The sequence below is a fragment of the Hemibagrus wyckioides genome, linkage group LG16 (genome assembly GCF_019097595.1).
Source record: "Hemibagrus wyckioides isolate EC202008001 linkage group LG16, SWU_Hwy_1.0, whole genome shotgun sequence".
Lineage (NCBI taxonomy): Eukaryota > Metazoa > Chordata > Actinopteri > Siluriformes > Bagridae > Hemibagrus > Hemibagrus wyckioides.
The window spans coordinates 9,520,944-9,542,537 of NC_080725.1; the positions used below are offsets into that span (position 1 = coordinate 9,520,944).

The 21,594-nt window shown below is 37.5% G+C and overlaps 1 protein-coding gene across 1 annotated transcript in view; it reads left to right on the forward strand.

The window, feature by feature from the left end:
• The window catches only part of LOC131366920 (ras-related protein Rab-3C-like), a 25,718-nt gene extending 10,662 nt beyond the window's left edge, over positions 1-15,056 (forward strand). Inside the window, exons 3-5 of the mRNA XM_058411943.1 lie at positions 9,150-9,268; positions 11,084-11,208; positions 12,412-15,056. Of these exons, the coding sequence (XP_058267926.1) occupies positions 9,150-9,268; positions 11,084-11,208; positions 12,412-12,605 (438 nt within the window). The 3' untranslated portion in view covers positions 12,606-15,056. The remainder of the gene's footprint in view (positions 1-9,149; positions 9,269-11,083; positions 11,209-12,411) is intronic.
• Positions 15,057-21,594: the final 6,538 nt, after the last annotated feature.

Below are 21,594 nucleotides of genomic sequence, written 5' to 3' on the forward strand. Positions count from 1 at the left end.
CCAATGTAGACGTCTATGAGGGTTTAGTCAATTCTGTAACAGACAGACTGGGAAGTGTGCAGACTTCTGCTCTCTGGATTACTCTGTAGCTGCATTGGATTTGCTAGAAGATTTGATATGATCCAGTTTGTTTTTTTTTTTTGGTCACAGTTGTTGCTAGTACAAATCCATAAGCTCAAACACAGGTAAACAAGATGTCATGGATTTAGAGGTGTTTTCTCTAAAGAACATCTGTCCTAGCCGTGGTTGCTTTGTTCCTACTCCATTAAAGTAGACATAAGAAGAAGAGCACTGTAGTAAAATTTTAAACATTTTGTTTTGGAAAGTGTTCAGTTTGCTTATAGAATGGTTCTGTTTGAATTGGGATGGAATTGTGCTCTATTTGTGTCTTGTGTTTTAACAACAGTGCAGCCCCAGAAAAATTCACACCACGTTTTCTGTTACTACTGATACTTGTAGTAGATTGAGCAACGCATATTTATTTGTATAATTAAATTTTTACACTTTATTTGCACCTGTTTATTTATCTATATGGGCAAAATATTGGCATTAGAAATTAAAGAAATCATAATTCTTGATGTGATGCAAGATTAGGCCAGTGATACAGTGGATATAAAACTACTATAAACAGTGCATTGATCTAAGTGATTCAATTCAATTTTATTTGTATAGCACTTTTAACAATGAACATCGTCTCAAAGCAGCTTTACAGAACATAGAAAATAAAAACATAGTGTAAAAAGTGAGCAAGCCTGTGGAGACTATGGCAAGGAAAAACTCCCTTAGATGGTATGAGGTAGAAACCTTGAGAGGAACCAGACTCAAAAGGAAGCCCATCATCATTTGGGTGAGAGTGGGATTATAAATTATTCTAAACACCAAAGAGTGTGATATGAACAATGTCCTTTCTGCAGTTATGTACAGTCTACAGTGTGATGTAGAATGTTAGTGTGTGTATTAATTAGGAGTTGTTGTTGTCATCCTCGAAGTCCACATAGGGCTGGTAGCATTGCTTTGATATACCCAAATCATCACGAAGCAGAATCCAGCTGAAGCTGGCCCATCTCTGGATGCTTCAGGATCCTCGCAGGGTTGACCTCTGTCTACTGGATCACCAGATGCCTCGGGATGGGTAGAAAAAGGTGGAAAGGAATTAGCGTAGCTGCTGTTCATAATATTAGCAGGACTAGATGATAATGTGCATTTGATCAGATTTACTGGAGTACAAGGTTATAGGATGAATTATGTGTATGCCAGGCTAAAGAGATATGTCTTTAATCTACTTTTAAACTGGGAGACTGTGTCTTGGAATAGTCTTCTTTGGAAGGCTGTTCCCAAATTTAGGAGTGAAATATGAAAACACTTTACCCCTTTTTGTAGACTTTAATATTCTAGGAACTACCAGAAGTCCAGAGTTTTGTGATTTTAAAGAGCATGGTGGATTGTAGCGTGTCAGAAGACTGGTTGGTGGATACGTGGGAGCTAAACCATTTAGAGCCTTGTATGTAAGTAGTGCTAGTTTGTAATCAGTTTTAAACATAACAGGTAGCCAGTGCAGGGATGCTAATATTGGGGTTATATGATCATATTTTCTTGATCTGTTAAGAACTCTGGCGGCTGCATTCTGGACTAACTGTAGCTTGTTTATTGAAGATGCAGGACAACCACCTAGTAATGCATTACAATAGTCCAATCTATAGGTCATGAATGCATGAACTAGCTTTTCTGCATCAGCTACAGATAAAATGTTCCCAAGCTTGGCAATATTTCTAAGGTGGAAGAAGGCTGTTTTTGTAATATTGGAAATATGACAAATTCAAAGGACAAGTTGCTGTCTAATATTACGCACTGGTCTTTCACTGTCCAGCTAGTAGTAATAGTACATCCTCCTAAATGCAAGCTGAATTGTGAGAGCTTTTGTATACTGGTTTTTGGACCAATAAGTAATATCTCTGTCTTACATGGATTTAGTAAAATTACCGGTCATCCAAACTTTTATATCTTTGACACACTCACACTCTGGACAATATATATATAATATATTTAGGTATCATTGGCATAAGAATGGAAACTAATCCCATGTCTTCTAATGATGTTACCCAAGGGAAGCATGTATATTGAGAACAGCAGAGGTCCTAAAACTGACCCTTGTGGAACCCCGTATTTCACTGGCATTACACTGGACAGTTCTCCATTTAAATCTACAAATTGGTATTGATCAAACAGGTAGGATCTAAACCATTTTAATGCCTGACCCTGAGCACCTGTGTGATTTTGTAAGCGATCTACAAGAATATTATGATCTATAGTGTCGAATGCAGCAATAAAATTAAGTAAGACTAAAAATGCAGCCTTGGTCTGAAGCTAAAAACAAGTCATTGGTAATTTTTACTAGTGCAGTTTCTGTACTATGATGGGACCTGAAACCTGACTGAAATTCTTCGAAGATGTTGTTATCCTGTAAGAAGGAGCATATTTGAGCTGACACCACCTTTTTTAATATTTTGGATATAATTGATGTAATTGATATAATTGATGCCGTAGCATTGTGCTTTATGTATCGCTGTTCTTACAAGCTATTCTTGTGCTATTCTTAATGCTGAGTATCAGTATATCAGTTATGTCACACATGTGCTTGTATGACTCAGTGAACACGTTAGAAATGATCGCAATTAGCAGGTTTGGCAAAAGTGGTTAAACAAAATCTTTTTTCAGAGGCATGAAGACATTTGAAATTTTATAATGTTGTAATGGTGCAATGCATGTCTACATTGTTTAGATACAATTTTACTGCTCTTTCTGTGTCTGTTGCAAATATGTTTTCTATATTGCTACCAAAGCATCAGCTGCTACTTTTCCTTTCCTCTTGTCTTCATTTTTTTTTAGCAGTGACCTATAATTCTGCCCTTTTGTTTCTTTTTTTTCATAGCTGTGCTGTGCTCAGATGCTTTAATGCTTCTGTGTTGTTCCATATCCATGATCCTTAAAGAGCTGTCCATGGTGCTGCTCCATTTTTCTCGTCACTACAGCAGCTCTCAAACAATCAATTTGTTGTGCTAGATTTAATCATCACAGATTATTTACACATGTGATGTTTATTGAATCATGAAGAATATTATGAATATTATAAATAGAACTGAGCTGCCATTATGCCGCTTTATTTTCTGAGGCATCCTGAATGCAGCCATGTTTAAACTGGGAAGTCGAAAGACCCTCATTTGCTCATTAAAAAATATTTCCTTGTTTCATCATTACTGTGAACTATTCAGAGTTGCTTGGGAAGATTCAGCCTGTCACAATGATGTGCATTTGCATCGTCCAACTGTAATTTATTGGCCCAATGAAAGGAGAAAGGGTGAGGGATCAATAAAACCACGTGGGGGTTGGGATTGTGGGGGTTGGATGAAGGCTGAGGTTGGTACCAGGCACATGAATCTCACAGGATGGACTGCAAGCTGACTGGGTCTCTTAGGCTAGGGCCACATGTTAATTAATTCAGTTTTCATTACCTTAATTACTGCACTGCATTACTGCCAAACAGGAAATGAATATCACATACATCTTCCTGTTTTCTCCTACGCAGCTGAGACAGAGAGAATCCACCATCTGTCACATGAACGCTGTTAAAAAAAAGGAAAATAATGGTTCATTAGGTATAAACAATTTAATCAACAGTTTAATGAATAAATGATTGGACGGCACCATGTAATCACCATAAATGTAATCACACAGACAAAAGAAATGGTTATATGGATGCATAGAGGAAGATTTTTAATGATAGGGAAGCAAAAATTTTATTACAGAAACCACTCCAAGAAACGGATAAATCCATACATTTAAACTTTTACATCCTGAATTTATATATTTCTGTAAAGCCTCTGTGACATCGTCCATTGATAAAAGTGCTGTATTAATAAAATTGAATTGAATTGATTACCATTCAGACAGGGCTTTCATGTGCTTTTCATTAGCTTCTCACTTGGGGAAACAGCATTGCTCTTTCCTGTTTAAAGATTTCAGTGGGGTTCCACTGTATTCTGGTTGGACTGTTTTTTTTTTTTTTCTAGGTGTGACATCAGCTCAGTGAAAGAACCAATCAGAATTAGCCAGTTCTCTACTCCTTCCACAGAAACTACAATGACCTCTTTTAGTGTTTTTACCTCAGTCTCTGAGAAACAAAAACTCCCATCAATTTAGGTACAAAAACATTTTTATACTGTATACTCACCATGCTTCTTTATAACACACAAAATCACATCCTGAGGTTTACATTTATCAACAACTTATTTGACCTCCCCGTGTCTTCATAATACATAGAGCATTCAGATTGCTATCACTGATCACCAAATGCATATGAATTTTCACACATCACTTTTTCCCCTGAACATTTCATTATATATTAATGTAACAGCAATTATATTGTTACAGGAAATGATGAACAGGTCAATACAAAACGTTTTTAATAACCCTCACAATGAATATAAGTCTTTTTAATTCCTATCCCAAACCAAACAGCTTCCACATAACAATAAATTCCAAAAGTTTGCTTAAAGTTATCTATATTTAAAACTATTTAAAGGTTTAGTTTTTATTTTAAATATAAAATCTATTTATATTCTACTTAAAAGTGATTTTTTAGTGTGCTTAAATTCACTACAAATGTAATTGTGTTATAAAATGCAACACAATCTGAAAGTAAATTTTTAATGAAAGTACAGTATTTGGCCAGAAGTGTTTGAACACCTGACCATCACATCTATATGTGTTTGTTGATTATCCCTTTCCAGATTTATTCCCTTTGCTCTTATAATAACCTCCTCTCTTCTGGGAAGACTTTCCACTATGTTTTGGAGTGTGGCTGTGGAGATTTAGACCCATGCAACAATAACAGATTCAGAGAGGTCAGACTGTGTGTGTGTGTGTGTGTGTGTGTTTCTATCTGTCTGTTTGTCTGCCTGTGTGTCGGTAGACACATGTTTGCTGTGTGTGGTGGTTGGTGGTTACATTGTGGTGTGTGTGCTTGTGTGTGTGCCCTTGCTGACAGTTTGAGATAAGGAGCACTCCTCTGTGGCTTGACTGAAAAAATTGTTACTTTGGCATGGTCTGCTGCATCTTACAGGACACTGTTAGTAGTCCGACAGCAAGCTGCTTTAGAAGCATTTTTTTCATCATTTGACCTGTTACTGAGGGTTTTTTTTGTTTGATTGTTTTACCAGAATTCCTATCCATTGTTATTAAAGTCTATTTTTATTGTAATTTTTTTCTATATACATTATATGGCCAAAAGTATGTGGACAACTGGCTATAACCCCTATATGAGGCTCTTCCTGAAACTGCTGCCACAAAGTTCTATAGGATCTGATTGTATGCAAGACACTGACACTAGGGCCTAAGCCTGTTCCAGCATAACATTGCCCTGGTGCACAAAGTGAAGTCCAGTGGCATGTCAACACTTCTTTATCCTCAGACTGATCTGCTCTTTAACTAATAGTGAAGAGAGGCTTGGGGGTGGATGTGGCTGGCTCTGCTGTTTATCAGAAGATCTAGAACAAGATCTATTTATTTACTGATAAATTTGCAATCATGATTTCTTTTGGCAATAGGTTTATATTTGGAACCTCACCTAGATAATATCATATTTAAACTGAGAGAGAGCGAGAGAGAGAGAATGGGAGAGAGAAAGAGTATATTTGAACTGACACAGATGATAAGACACTAATTTTAAGCAAAAAGTACAGCTGCCTACTCTTATTGGGTATCAGTGCTATCAGATCATAACATCTGATACAACATAACACATTGTGAAGTAAATTTAATATACAGGTATGTTGCTGCACAAATAAATAGGCAGCATGAAATGAGAGCCATCTAGAAGTATTTCACTATCATTAATCAAAGCAAACTGTGCTCTGTGGAAGTATCATGAAGAAGTTCAGCATGCATCGTCTTACAAGAAACCAGACGAAACATCTCTCTGTGTTTAAACAGTAACTTTAATGGAGAGTGTTGTGGGCAGGCAACATGAGCATGCAGAGCAGTAATGGTGAGTCTGCTCATTAAAAAGGAGCACAAGACGGTGGAATATGTGATACACAGCTAGATCGGCTATTCTGTAAGACATTAGAGTGGCTGTGTGGGATAATAAGCTCAATTCAGCATGACTGGTAAAGACAAAAAAAATTTACAAAAAAATTACCAAGGCAGTCTTTTAAAATTAATTTACAGGGTTTTTTTTCTGTTGTTGTCTTTAAAGTTGAGTCAGATAGTAAGAACTAACATGAGCAGGTGACCATTTAAATGTAGCCTCAGAAAGCAGTGACCATATGGCATTATTTTACTGCTAGAAGTCAAGAGTACAATGGTTTGGTCCATGAGTCCAACTGTGCTGCTCTCATGCAAATATGTTTTTGTGTATCTGCCCAAGTTTCTTCTGCTTGCTTGCTGACTTTTCTTGCTTATTTCTTCAAATTTTGTATCCAGACAACCTCGATTTTCAATGCAACAACACATCAACCAATCAGAACAAGGTACAGACTTTTACCAATTAAAAATCTAAATAAAAATGAATGATATAACTGAAATGAATGTAGCTTTCATAGCTAATGATACCATTAAAGAGGGAGACTTTATTCAGTGTTTTGAAATCGTATACAAAAACACAATTTAATTAAACAGCTGTTCATATAAAAACCTTTAGGTCAAACAACCACCATGAGACAGAGGGCAATTGTTTCCAAATTCCTCTGCTTTTTTCCGGCATATCAGATGTTCACATTTGTGTTGATGTCACAGGAAACATTTCCTGGTGACTCTTCCATACTTGTGAACAGATGAACTGTTTTGTAGTGTTTTTTTTAAACTGGGTACAGCACATGTGTTACGTAGCAGCATGTTGAGCATTTATTTTAAAGTTTGTTAATCCAGGGAGACATTTTTTCATTTTCAGGTGGCAAGCAACAGATACAATCCAAGCAAAAAAGATGCTTCAAATATCATGCGCTTACCTTTTTGCAGTAATATAATGTTATAGAATTTAATAGAATTTCTTTCATAAGAAACATATTGCATATTGCTTTTTTATAGCCAGTTCTATTTGATTCTCTGTTTCTGAGAACTCTGAGAGTAAGAGGGTGTATTAATGCGTGTGAGTGTGTATTGGTAACATACCAAGGTCAATAATTCTGACTCCCACATCCGCGTCACCTTTTTCTGTCCAGCTCTTTTGCTACTTCCTGTTGCTATGTCCAGTATTTCCATGGTAACACAGAGTGTATTTCTACGTCTTATGCTTCTGTCTGAGTGCAATCAGTGGGAGGAGTACTCCGTCACTCTGGCTCATATGTCCCTTTTGTTTATTCACTCACTCACTCATTCATTTGTGTCTTTTTTTTTTTTTTTTAAACACTTTACACTGTTTATTGTCTATAGTGAGTTTTCATGCGGTTTCCTCAAGGCATGAGTAAACTGCAGAGTTTATTAGTGCACAAAACAGCTGTGTGTCATTGTAATTTTACATTTAATAGGTTTACTTGGACATTTTTTGGTATTTTTTTTATTACCGTCACAGACAAATGTTTGTAGTATGGTTTTGCAAATACTGAGATTGTCACTGTATACACATTTGATAAGTTGTCTGTCTATAATATCTCTTTATCTTTGTAATACTGCTGTGCTATATATATATATATATATATATATATATATATATATATATATATATATATATATATATATATATATATATATATATATATATATATTTGTGGGGACTTTATATTAAACAGATTTCCGGGAGCCAGAAAATGGGCTTGTTCCATCCACTCTATTCATCGACCTGGTATTGCAATACTTCCAGGAATGGGGAACTGGTGGCTAAGGGAAGTGGTTAAGGCTCTGGGTTGTTGATCGTAGGTTGGGGTTCAAGACCCAGCACTGCCAAGCTGCCGCTGTTGGGCCTCTTAACCCTCACTGCTCAAAGGGTGCTGTATCATGGCTGACCCTCTGCTCTGACCCCAACCTCCAAAGCTGAGATGTATGAGAAAAGGATTTCACTGTGCTGTAATGTTTCTTCTTCTTTTTCTTCACTCTGAGTAGTGGCAGATACCTCATTCTAATCTGACGCTGACATCGTCATAGTAACTAAACCTCTTTTACAGCAGGTTGGGTCTATTTACGTGTAAGAACTGCCATGTCGGCCAACGTCACGGACATTCATAATCTATAATACATGAATTGCATTGGAAAATATATTCAACAAATTCAATCCAATATTGCTTCTATTATTTCTGGCAGTTCTATATCATCATACCCTCATTAGGAACAACATCCTAATACTGGGTAGGTTGAACCGTTCTGGCCATTCTCCTGTGACCTTTTTTATCAGCAAGGTATTTCCACATGCAAAATTACTTCTCACTGGACTTTTTTTTTTGTATTCTGCACTACTTTCTCTCTGTAAACTGTAGAGACTGTGTGAAAATCCCAGGAAATTTCTGAAAAACTCAAAACTCATACTGTTGTTGGTCAGAGTCACAGCAATCACTTTTGTTTTTTTTTTTACCTATTCTGATGTTTGATGTGAATTAATCTGAAGCTGTTGACCTGTATCTGCATGAGTTTATGCATTTTGCTGCCTCTGTGTTGATAATTGAGCAGTAATTGTATATTATCTCAAGCTTATATATATATATATATATATATATATATATATATTATTTATATATATATATATATATATATATATATATATATATATATATATATATATATATATATATATATATTATTTATATATATATATTATTTATATATATATATATATATATATATATTATTTATTTATTTATATATATATATATATATATATATATATATATATATATATATATTATTTATTTATATATATATATATATATATATATATATATATATATATATATATATATATATTATTTATTTATATATATATAATTTATATATATATATATATTATTTATATATATATATATATATTATTTATATATATATATTATTTATATATATATATATATATATATATATATATATATATATATATATATATATATTATTTATATATATATATATGTTTTTTTGTTTGTTTGTTTTTTTTATGTGTGTGTGTATTGTAGGATACAGCAGGACAGGAGCGCTATAGGACCATCACAACAGCCTACTACCGTGGAGCCATGGGCTTCATCCTCATGTATGACATTACCAATGAGGAGTCATTCGGAGCAGTGCAGGACTGGTGAGTCTCAGGTCCCGTTCCTTCTCTAACAGACTCTGTGTGTGTGTCAGGAAGAAAAGTGCTGTGTATTTTGTGGAGGTAAGTGAGTCATCGTCTGCTGAGAACAAACCTTTTTCCTAATATCAATGCCAGTGACAGCACTGAGAAAGATGAATAAAAACCTTCCTCTTATTCTCAGCAGTGGGGAAAAAACATAATTAGTACAAGTGATAAGAAGTGTAAATATTAGCTGGTAATGTATGTAGAAAAAGGACTGATAGTATCAGCTTCATAAAACCCTGAGATCAGCAGTTAAAGAAGATTTGAAATGACTTCCTGAACAGGAAGCTAAATGAAGGTATGTGAATGCAGAAGTCCTTCTTTCATGATCTTTTATCACTGACACATGTGACATTTACCTGAAGGGAATAAAGGTAGGTACACTGTTTTGAAGAGCAGGTAGGGTGTTAATATTTGATGGACTTCATTTACATTTCTTTAAGGAGAAAGTACTTGGGACCCAGACAGACCCATCCGGTCGGTACATTCTGAAGGAGTCATGCAAAGCTTTATTGATCTGCCATGATGGGTAATTTGGCTGAGGTTAGGGACGAGATCGTGATTTAATTGGATAGCAGAGAGGCTAAAGAGGGGCATGATAATATGCTGAGGAAGTAGAAGTGACAGATTGCAACAGAATTGCAATGAGCACTGTTTGCTCTACAAACAGATATTGATATAGATCAAGGTTGGACAAATCATGAATCCTTTAGTCAGCTCATTTCTGTCCCATGTTTTATTTTGCCAAAGAAACCATATTGACAAAGCTAAAAAGTGGTATCTAACATAATGAAATGAGGTATGGTAAGCGGCACCATATATGGCCAAAAGTTTTTAACTCCAATCCAGATTTAGTCTCCCTTATAATAACCTCCACACTTCAGGGAAGGCCACTTGTGTTCTTCCATATCATGTTTTATGAACCTTGCTTTGTGCACATGGGCATTGTCATGAAGCAACAGTTTCCAGTGAAGGCAATTCTTAATGCTCCATTATACAAAGGCATTCTAGACAATTGTGTGTCTTAGACGAAAATGTGTGGATGGTCCACATGTGGGTGTGATGAGGATGTGGGTCAACAGGTGGGATTCAGAAAAAAAATACAGCGTTAATGTACGTCACAACACAGTGAAGTGCATTTATTTTGTGAAATGTCAATATAATGTTAATAAAAATCAAAAGCCTGGACATGAAATATTTTATTGTGATTTGTAGAACATAAAGATAATATTACTGAAGAACTTATTGCTTTTCAGTGTGTGTGTATGTGTTTTCAGCCAGCTTGTGTGTGTGTTGTGTGTGTATTGTGTGTGTGTGTGTGTGTTTTCCTTATGCAGGCAATGCTGAAACAACATTGTATGGTGCAAAAAGTCTTTTCAATATTGCCTGCATAAGGAAAACACACACACACACACACTAGCTGGCTCCAGACTGTTGCTATGGCACCAGTTACTGAAGCGAGCAGCCTTTTAAAGCTAGACATGAGGAAGGTGTGTACAAAATGTTCTTTAGAGCATGTTTATCTGAAAAGGATTCTCCAGAGAGGATTGTTGTTGTAAAGAGTTTTCATTTCCATTGCTGTTTATATAATCTAATATTTCTTTCAAATGAATACATTTCATGTCCTCATATGAGGTCACCTGGTGACTGCCTTCATACAGCATGATTTCATTGGCTCTCGTGAGGATCTCCTGATGTTCAGCTCTCAGTGTCTGTGTCTGTAACATCAGTTTATGACGAATGGAATAAAACACACACTGTTATATTTGTTTCCAGGTCAACCCAGATAAAGACTTACTCCTGGGACAATGCACAAGTCATCCTGGCTGGTAATAAGTGTGATATGGAGGAGGAGAGAGTTGTGTCTGTGGAGAGTGGCAGACTGCTGGCCGAACAGCTCGGTAAGTCCATTCCTCCGGTCATCTGTGTTCGTCTCACCCAGGAAACAAATTAGATGATTTATTTTTCCTTTGGGATCATTCAACTAAAAGGTGCTAGGAGACATAAAGTAGCAGTAATTAAATAAATAACACAGTCATTCAATTAGGATTATGAAGCACATTAGTCTTTGTGTATGTGAAGTAAAACACCCAAATTGTGTGGTAGAGGACAGTAACTGAACATAATATACTGAAGTGCAGCTCATAAACATTTTACTTAGGCAGAAAAATGCTTTAGGAGAACGTTGCATACCTTCGCTGTGAATAAATTAAAGCAGATGAAGCATTTGCTTTCAGCTCACAGCTCAGGCGATAATTAAACACATCTGATTAGATGACACCAAGCACTCATTAACAGCTCCTCACATAGCCTTTGCCATCAGTGTGGAGAAAAACGATATTAAATTCATTGTCTAAAGGCAAGAAACATCTAATGGTGTCGGTTTCATCCTTTTGTAGTTATGTATAATTTTATCAAATGTCAATGTTGCTCAAGTTACAATTATTTTGCTGTAAATGTTACATAGCAAAATGTATTCAGGAACGAGGTACTATATTTAATCTACTCTGTAGAATGTTGTGAGGCTGAGAGAGTGAGAGACTAAGAGAAAGAGGCTGAGAGAGAGACTGAGAAAGAGACTGAGAGAGTTACTGGGAGAGACTGGAAGAAAGAATGAACAGGCTTTTATTAGTGATGAAGTTGCACCTGATATGATCTGGTTATAGAAACAGAGAAAGAACAGAGTTCATGTAAACACTGCTTTTGTGTGGATTTCAGTGGCATTGTCGTATACTGTAATGGTGATGTGGTGGCTTTTATAGTCTTCAAGGTGAACACTCCAGACATAGAGAATTAAGTAGAACAAAAACACACAGTTGGTTTGTTTTTGTTTGAGCTGATGTTTGCTAATAAAAGAAGTAGACATTGTGTTCTGCAGCATTGTATCACTGTCAGCTTGTCTAACAGCTCTGTGCGGCTCTTGAACTGGATAAGCAGCTTCGGATTAAAACATCTTTCAGATGAATAAATGTGAGAGACTGAAAGACATGGCCTCACTTTACTTCATTATTCTTGAATTAGCTTGTGTACTTGTGTGTTTACACTCATCCGCTGCCTCTCTGTGAATTAACACCTCTAATGTTTATGGTTTTTGTGTCTCCAAGGCTTCGAGTTCTTCGAGACAAGCGCAAAGGATAACATCAACGTGAAGCAAACATTCGAGCGCCTTGTTGATATTATCTGTGACAAAATGTCCGAGAGCCTAGAGACTGATCCTGCGGTTACCACGGGAACGCAGGGCAACGCCAGGCTAACAGACAACCCGCCACCATTACAACAACCCAACTGTGCATGTTAGTGCATAAGAGTCCTGTGTGTACCTCTGTGTGTGTGCGCGCGTGTGTGTGTGTGTGTGTGTGTGTGTGTGCGTGCGTGTGTGTGTGTTTCCAATACATGGGCTTCTATAGGTCGAGGCATAAAACCTTTAACATTGCAGCTCCTGGATAGAGCAAGCTGAATCTCATTGTTCAGAGACAGCATGTTGAGGGTCATGTGACACTCAGCTCAACGCTCCTCCCAACATCCCAGATTGCAATAGAATGAAACTCATTTATGAAAAAAGGTGAGGAAAAGGGGGTTGAAATGCCTCAACACTTTAGTGACAGAAAGCTCTGTATATATTAGCATTAGCAATCCAGTTAGCATTAAAGCTCATTGTGCATCAGTCCTGAGCCTCTACTAGACCTGGATCTGACTGTCGACCTACACTGTTCATAACGAGTTCAGTGTGAAGCCTGCTGCAGCGTAGTGCTAAAGCTGCTCAGATCACCACATCTGAAACACTACCATGTATATTACCATGGTGTATATATATTAGCTTTACTAATAAAGTGTCGGGTAAAAAGTAGTGATGCTTAGGAAAAAATCTCTAATAAAATAATTTAAAAACAGCGGATTAAATTCTATTTTTTATTAGTTAGCTGCAAAATTAAATGATTAAACTTAATAGAAGATGAGGGAAAAGCAAGCCTGTAGTACAGATTTAGATTTTAGTGTCCAATCAGGACTCGTGTTATAAAAGAACTGTTGATTAATGAAATATCTGAAGAAAAAAATGTATGGTGTTGTAATTTAATTAAAATATATCAGAATTCTTCTGCCAGAAAAGCTGCATCTTTGTTGTGGTAGCTCCTCACAACTATTGTACACACTTCTAGTTGTTTAGAATTGCATTGCAGCTTTAGGAGCACATAACCTGAGTCATATAAAATCAGGTGTGGAGCAGAGCTCTAAAAAAACAACACAACCTTAGTGCTTTAGCGATGTACCTTCCTCCTGTAACCTGTTTATTCAGTGCTTTTCCCCAGACATTCTGCTATAAGACTTTTGAGTGTTCATCTATTGACGCAGACACTTGGAGCAGGAAGTGGTGCCTTGTATCATTTCCCAGCTCTCCTCCCATCTTATTTCATCCTTCTATCATGAGTGGCTTGTTTTTTTTAGTTTTTTTTTTAACATATAAAATAATTGGATTCTGCAAAAGCAAGTCTCATTGAAAACTGAGCTGTGTGAAAGAGCAGGAAGCTATTTCCACACAGTCACTCATACAATCAATATTTCATGCAGCAAATTTTCAGAATTATAAATAACAGTATGACATTTCTTCCGCTTGTAATTCTCCAAATATTTCAGTTCCCATTGATTGCGTGTGGTCCAGCATCGTCCTGCACTTCCTCTCTTTATAGAACCATCTGATGAATAGAAACGTAGCCCTGGTGTTAGATTTGTGTTGAATATGCTTTGAGTCTCCTGTCATTTGTGAGTGTGTGATGTGAACTAATAGAAAAATGCAGCAAATCAGTTCTATTTATTGTATCTGAAGCGAGTAGGCCAGTGTGTGTAATGTTAAACAGTCCTTATGCACCACTGATGTGGAATCAGTGCAGCTGTTTTTCTGCAGCGTTTAGCATTACACTTGCATGAAATTGTGACATCTATATTTAGAGATTGGTATCTTATAGTCGTTTAAATTCTGCATCCTGCACACATGTGGGCTGCAATGGGCCAGTAAGTGCAATATTTTAAATCCTGTTTCCTGTACATACTGTAGATGTGTAATCTGAGGAATGTGTATATCTGTGTGTGTGTGTTAGAAAGAGAGAGAAATAATTCATGCATATAAAATCTATTTGAATGAGAAATCAGTGTGAATCATACTGTGTGTGTGTGTGTGTTAGGATAAAGCTTGAATGTTGAAATGGGAAATGCTGTTTTTAGACACTCCACTCCCACTCATTCACCATCTTTTTCATACTGATGTGTTCACTGAAAATAGGAGAGTAATAAGTGTGTGTGTGCGCGCATTTGAAATGAAACACTAGTTTCTTGCCTAAGCAAGTGGTAATATGTGTATGTGTACATCCCTGTGAGAGCCGGAGCATGTTTGATGTCATTGTACTGACAGTAGAAGATTCTTCATTTGCAAATGAGCCAGTTTAACCAAGATTAGACTCTAGTAGGATGAATGTTAATGGATTTTTTTATTACTCAAGCCCTATAAGAGACAAATGAATTATGGACTGATGATGATAATGATGATGATTGTTATTTGATTGAAAAACAATTCATTGTCTACAGAAATCAAACCCATCATGACATGACATTTGATTTTGCCGTGCTGTGTGTAGGAATTCCTGTTAAACTGGTTGTTTTGTTTATATGTGATGAGTGTATGACCAAATGTTACTGTTGAAAATACAGATAAACCTACAGACTGTATTCATACTTAAATAAAGTTATTAATGAAGCATTTATTTAGTTTTGGAAATTATTAATTACTGTGATATTGTTCTTGAACAGTTTAGTGTTTAAGTGTTGTTTATTGTGTGGGGGTGTGAGAGAGAGAGAGAGAGAGAGAGCGAGAGAGAGAGAGAGAGACAGACAGACAGAGAGAGAGAGAGACAGACAGACAGACAGAGAGAGAGAGAGAGAGAGAGAGAGAGATATGATGCTGCCCTCTGCTGGCTGGTTGATAATATCACAAGGATGACAAAGGATGAGGTGGGTTTGAATGTCGCTAAATCTAGCTAGCTCTACTGATGCTATGTTCATTAGAAGCTGCACCAGGTGATTAACGAACTAGCTAGCCAAGTGTGTATAACTATTTCTTATCTCACCCTCTGTCACTCAAACATTTCATCACCTAAACAATGCTCAAAGCGGCCACCTCCACGTTATTCATGACCGGAAAGGACATCAAAGTCAGCAACTACCAGAACGGTCCCACATGGTGTTAAGAGCTTCACGCTGTGTGAGATGATTAATGTGGCCACTAGATGGCAGCATTACACTGCTGTAAATTCCATCACCGTCTACACAAAGATGAACAGCTTTTTTTCTACGTCTGCACATTTCTAACAGACATGCCGATGTTCGTGTGTGTATATATATATATAATGATGTAAATCGTATATATAAATTTGTTATGCATATTTGTATTTTTTATATTTATATATCACTAGCAGTATAAGATATGACATTTTGGAATTGAATACACCATATTTAATGTGAAAGTAAAGGCAGAGTACCAAACAGTCATCAGTCCATCAGCCATGAGCTGAATCAATCCTAATATTCCGAGCTGTTTTAACAGCATAGTGTACCTTATTCATATTTATTTATGAATGGTGTTGACTCGTGGAGTTCGTGCAGTCACCACTAGGAGGTTGTGTGTGCGCGACTGTGTGTGTGTGACAGAGAGAGAGTGAGTGAGTGATTGAGTTAATGAGTTAGAGAGTGTACTGTAGAGTGAGTTAATGAGTGAGAGAGTGTACTGTAGAGTGAGTTAATGAGAGTGAGAGAGTGTACTGTAGAGTGAGTTAATGAGAGTGAGAGAGTGTACTGTAGAGTGAGAATGAGAGTGAGAGAGTGTACTGTAGAGTGAGTTAATGAGTGAGACAGTGTACTGTAGAGTGAGTTAATGAGAGTGAGAGAGTGTACTGTAGAGTGAGTTAGAGTGAGAGAGTGTACTGTAGAGTGAGTTAATGAGTGAGACAGTGTACTGTAGAGTGAGTTAATGAGAGTGAGAGAGTGTACTGTAGAGTGAGTTAATGAGTCAGACAGTGTACTGTAGAGTGAGTTAGAGTGAGAGAGTGTACTGTAGAGTGAGTTAATGAGAGTGAGAGAGTGTACTGTAGAGTGAGTTAATGAGAGTGAGAGAGTGTACTGTAGAGTGAGTTAATGAGTGAGACAGTGTACTGTAGAGTGAGTTAATGAGAGTGAGAGAGTGTACTGTAGAGTGAGTTAATGAGTGAGAGAGTGTACTGTAGAGTGAGTTAATGAGTGAGACAGTGTACTGTAGAGTGAGTTAATGAGTGAGACAGTGTACTGTAGAGTGAGTTAATGAGTGAGAGAGTGTACTGTAGAGTGAGTTAATGAGTGAGAGAGTGTACTGTAGAGTGAGTTAATGAGAGTGAGAGAGTGTACTGTAGAGTGAGTTAATGAGTGAGACAGTGTACTGTAGAGTGAGTTAATGAGAGTGAGAGAGTGTACTGTAGAGTGAGTTAATGAGTGAGAGAGTGTACTGTAGAGTGAGTTAATGAGTGAGACAGTGTACTGTAGAGTGAGTTAATGAGTGAGAGAGTGTACTGTAGAGTGAGTTAATGAGTGAGAGAGTGTACTGTAGAGTGAGTTAATGAGAGTGAGAGAGTGTACTGTAGAGTGAGTCAATGAGTGAGAGAGTGTACTGTAGAGTGAGTTAATGAGTGAGAGAGTGTACTGTAGTGAGTTAATGAGTGAGAGAGTGTACTGTAGAGTGAGTTAATGAGTGAGAGAGTGTACTGTAGAGTGAGTTAATGAGAGTGAGAGAGTGTACTGTAGAGTGAGTTAATGAGTGAGAGAGTGTGTTAATGAGTGAGAGAGTGTACTGTAGAGTGAGTGAGTTAATGAGAGTTAGAGAGTGTACTGTAGAGTGAGTTAATGAGAGTGAGAGAGTGTACTGTAGAGTGAGTTAATGAGAGTTAGAGAGTGTACTGTAGAGTGAGTTAATGAGAGTGAGAGAGTGTACTGTAGAGTGAGTTAATGAGAGAGAGAGTGTACTGTTGAGTGAGTGAGTTAATGAGAGTTAGAGAGTGTACTGTTGAGTGAGTTAATGAGTTAGAGTGTACTGTAGAGTGAGTTAATGAGAGTTAGAGAGTGTACTGTAGTGAGTGAGTTAATGAGAGTTAGAGAGTGTACTGTAGAGTGAGTTAATGAGAGTTAGAGAGTGTACTGTAGAGTGAGTTAATGAGTTAGAGAGTGTACTGTAGAGTGAGTTAATGAGTTAGAGAGTGTACTGTAGAGTGAGTTAATGAGTTAGAGAGTGTACTGTTGAGTGAGTTAATGAGAGTGAGAGAGTGTACTGTAGAGTGAGTTAATGAGAGTGAGAGAGTGTACTGTAAAGTGAGTTAATGAGTGAGAGAGTGTACTGTAGAGTGAGTTAATGAGAGTGAGAGAGTGTACTGTAGTGAGTTAATGAGAGTGAGACAGTGTACTGTAGAGTGAGTTAATGAGAGTGAGACAGTGTACTGTAGAGTGAGTTAATGAGAGTGAGAGAGTGTACTGTAGAGTGAGTTAATGAGAGTGAGTGTACTGTAGAGTGAGTTAATGAGAGTGAGTGTACTGTAGAGTGAGTGAGTTAATGAGTGAGAGAGTGTACTGTAGAGTGAGTTAATGAGAGTGAGAGTGTACTGTAGAGTGAGTTAATGAGAGTTAGAGAGTGTACTGTAGAGTGAGTGAGTTAATGAGAGTGAGAGAGTGTACTGTAGAGTGAGTTAATGAGAGAGTGTACTGTAGAGTGAGTTAATGAGAGTTAGAGAGTGTACTGTAGAGTGAGTTAATGAGAGTGAGAGAGTGTACTGTAGAGTGAGTTAATGAGAGTTAGAGAGTGTACTGTAGAGTGAGTGAGTTAATGAGAGTGAGAGAGTGTACTGTTGAGTGAGTTAATGAGAGTGAGAGAGTGTACTGTAGAGTGAGTTAATGAGAGTGAGAGAGTGTACTGTAAAGTGAGTTAATGAGTGAGAGAGTGTACTGTAGAGTGAGTTAATGAGTGTGAGAGAGTGTACTGTAGAGTGAGTTAATGAGAGAGTGTACTGTAGAGTGAGTTAATGAGAGTGAGTGTACTGTAGAGTGAGTGAGTTAATGAGTGAGAGAGTGTACTGTAGAGTGAGTTAATGAGAGTGAGAGTGTACTGTAGAGTGAGTTAATGAGAGTTAGAGAGTGTACTGTAGAGTGAGTGAGTTAATGAGAGTGAGAGAGTGTACTGTAGAGTGAGTTAATGAGAGAGTGTACTGTAGAGTGAGTTAATGAGAGTTAGAGAGTGTACTGTAGAGTGAGTTAATGAGAGTGAGAGAGTGTACTGTAGAGTGAGTTAATGAGAGTTAGAGAGTGTACTGTAGAGTGAGTGAGTTAATGAGAGTGAGAGAGTGTACTGTAGAGTGAGTTAATGAGAGTGAGAGAGTGTACTGTAGAGTGAGTTAATGAGAGTGAGAGAGTGTACTGTAGAGTGAGTTAATGAGAGTGAGAGAGTGTACTGTAGAGTGAGTTAATGAGAGAGTGTACTGTAGAGTGAGTTAATGAGAGTTAGAGAGTGTACTGTAGAGTGAGTTAATGAGTGAGAGAGTGTACTGTAGAGTGGGTTAATGAGAGTTAGAGAGTGTACTGTAGAGTGAGTGAGTTAATGAGAGTTAGAGAGTGTACTGTAGAGTGAGTTAATGAGAGAGAGAGTGTACTGTAGAGTGAGTTAATGAGAGTTAGAGAGTGTACTGTAGAGTGAGTTAATGAGAGTGAGAGAGTGTACTGTAGAGTGAGTTAATGAGAGTTAGAGAGTGTACTGTAGAGTGAGTTAATGAGAGTTAGAGAGTGTACTGTAGAGTGAGTTAATGAGAGTGAGAGAGTGTACTGTAGAGTGAGTTAATGAGAGTGAGAGAGTGTACTGTAGAGTGAGTTAATGAGAGTGAGAGAGTGTACTGTAGAGTGAGTTAATGAGAGTGAGAGAGTGTACTGTAGAGTGAGTTAATGAGAGTGAGAGAGTGTACTGTAGAGTGAGTTAATGAGTGAGACAGTGTACTGTAGAGTGAGTTAATGAGAGTGAGAGAGTGTACTGTAGAGTGAGTTAATGAGTGAGAGAGTGTACTGTAGAGTGAGTTAATGAGAGTGAGACAGTGTTCTGTAGAGTGAGTTAATGAGAGTGAGTGTACTGTAGAGTGAGTGAGTTAATGAGTGAGAGAGTGTACTGTAGAGTGAGTTAATGAGAGTGAGAGTGTACTGTAGAGTGAGTTAATGAGAGTTAGAGTGTACTGTAGAGTGAGTGAGTTAATGAGAGTGAGAGAGTGTACTGTAGAGTGAGTTAATGAGAGTGAGAGAGTGTACTGTAGAGTGAGTTAATGAGAGTGAGAGAGTGTACTGTAGAGTGAGTTAATGAGAGTGAGAGAGTGTACTGTAGAGTGAGTTAATGAGAGTTAGAGAGTGTACTGTAGAGTGAGTTAATGAGAGTTAGAGAGTGTACTGTAGAGTGAGTTAATGAGAGAGAGAGTGTACTGTTGAGTGAGTGAGTTAATGAGAGTGAGAGAGTGTACTGTAGAGTGAGTTAATGAGAGTTAGAGAGTGTACTGTAGAGTGAGTTAATGAGAGTGAGAGAGTGCACTGTAGAGTGAGTTAATGAGAGTGAGAGAGTGTACTGTAGAGTGAGTTAATGAGTGAGACAGTGTACTGTGGAGTGAGTTAATGAGAGTGAGAGAGTGTACTGTAGAGTGAGTTAATGAGTGAGAGAGTGTACTGTAGAGTGAGTTAATGAGTGAGAGAGTGTACTGTAGAGTGAGTTAATGAGTGAGAGAGTGTACTGTAGAGTGAGTTAATGAGTGAGAGAGTGTACTGTAGAGTGAGTTAATGAGAGTGAGAGAGTGTACTGTAGAGTGAGTTAATGAGAGTGAGAGAGTGTACTGTAGAGTGAGTTAATGAGAGTGAGAGAGTGTACTGTAGAGTGAGTTAATGAGAGTGAGAGAGTGTACTGTAGAGTGAGTTAATGGGAGTGAGACAGTGTACTGTGGAGTGAGTTAATGAGAGTGAGAGAGTGTACTGTAGAGTGAGTTAATGAGAGTGAGAGAGTGTACTGTAGAGTGAGTTAATGAGAGTGAGTACTGTAGAGTGAGTTAATGAGAGTGAGACAGTGTTCTGTAGAGTGAGTTAATGAGAGTGAGACAGTGTTCTGTAGAGTGAGTTAATGAGAGTGAGTGTACTGTAGAGTGAGTGAGTTAATGAGTGAGAGTGTACTGTAGAGTGAGTTAATGAGAGTGAGAGTGTACTGTAGAGTGAGTTAATGAGAGTTAGAGAGTGTACTGTAGAGTGAGTTAATGAGAGTTAGAGAGTGTACTGTAGAGTGAGTGAGTTAATGAGAGTGAGAGAGTGTACTGTAGAGTGAGTTAATGAGAGAGTGTACTGTAGAGTGAGTTAATGAGAGTGGGAGAGTGTACTGTAGAGTGGGTTAATGAGAGTTAGAGAGTGTACTGTAGAGTGAGTGAGTTAATGAGAGTTAGAAAGTGTACTGTAGAGTGAGTTAATGAGAGAGAGAGTATACTGTTGAGTGAGTGAGTTAATGAGAGTTAGAGAGTGTACTGTAGAGTGAGTTAATGAGAGTTAGAGAGTGTACTGTAGAGTGAGTTAATGAGAGTTAGAGAGTGTACTGTAGTGAGTGAGTTAATGAGAGTTAGAGAGTGTACTGTAGAGTGAGTTAATGAGAGTTAGAGAGTGTACTGTAGTGAGTGAGTTAATGAGAGTGAGAGAGTGTACTGTAGAGTGAGTTAATGAGAGTTAGAGAGTGTACTGTAGAGTGAGTGAGTTAATGAGAGTGAGAGAGTGTACTGTAGAGTGAGTTAATGAGAGTGAGAGAGTGTACTGTAGAGTGAGTTAATGAGAGAGAGAGTGTACTGTAGAGTGAGTTAATGAGAGAGAGTGTACTGTAGTGAGTGAGTTAATGAGAGTGAGAGAGTGTACTGTAGAGTGAGTTAATGAGAGTGAGAGAGTGTACTGTTGAGTGAGTTAATGAGAGTGAGAGAGTGTACTGTAGAGTGAGTTAATGAGAGAGAGAGTGTACTGTTGAGTGAGTGAGTTAGAGTTAGAGAGTGTACTGTTGAGTGAGTGAGTTAATGAGAGTTAGAGAGTGTACTGTAGAGTGCGTTAATGAGAGTGAGAGAGTGTACTGTAGAGTGAGTGAGTTAATGAGAGTGAGGGAGTGTACTGTAGAGTGAGTGAGTTAATGAGAGTGAGAGAGTGTACTGTAGAGTGAGTGAGTTAATGAGTGAGAAAGTGTACTG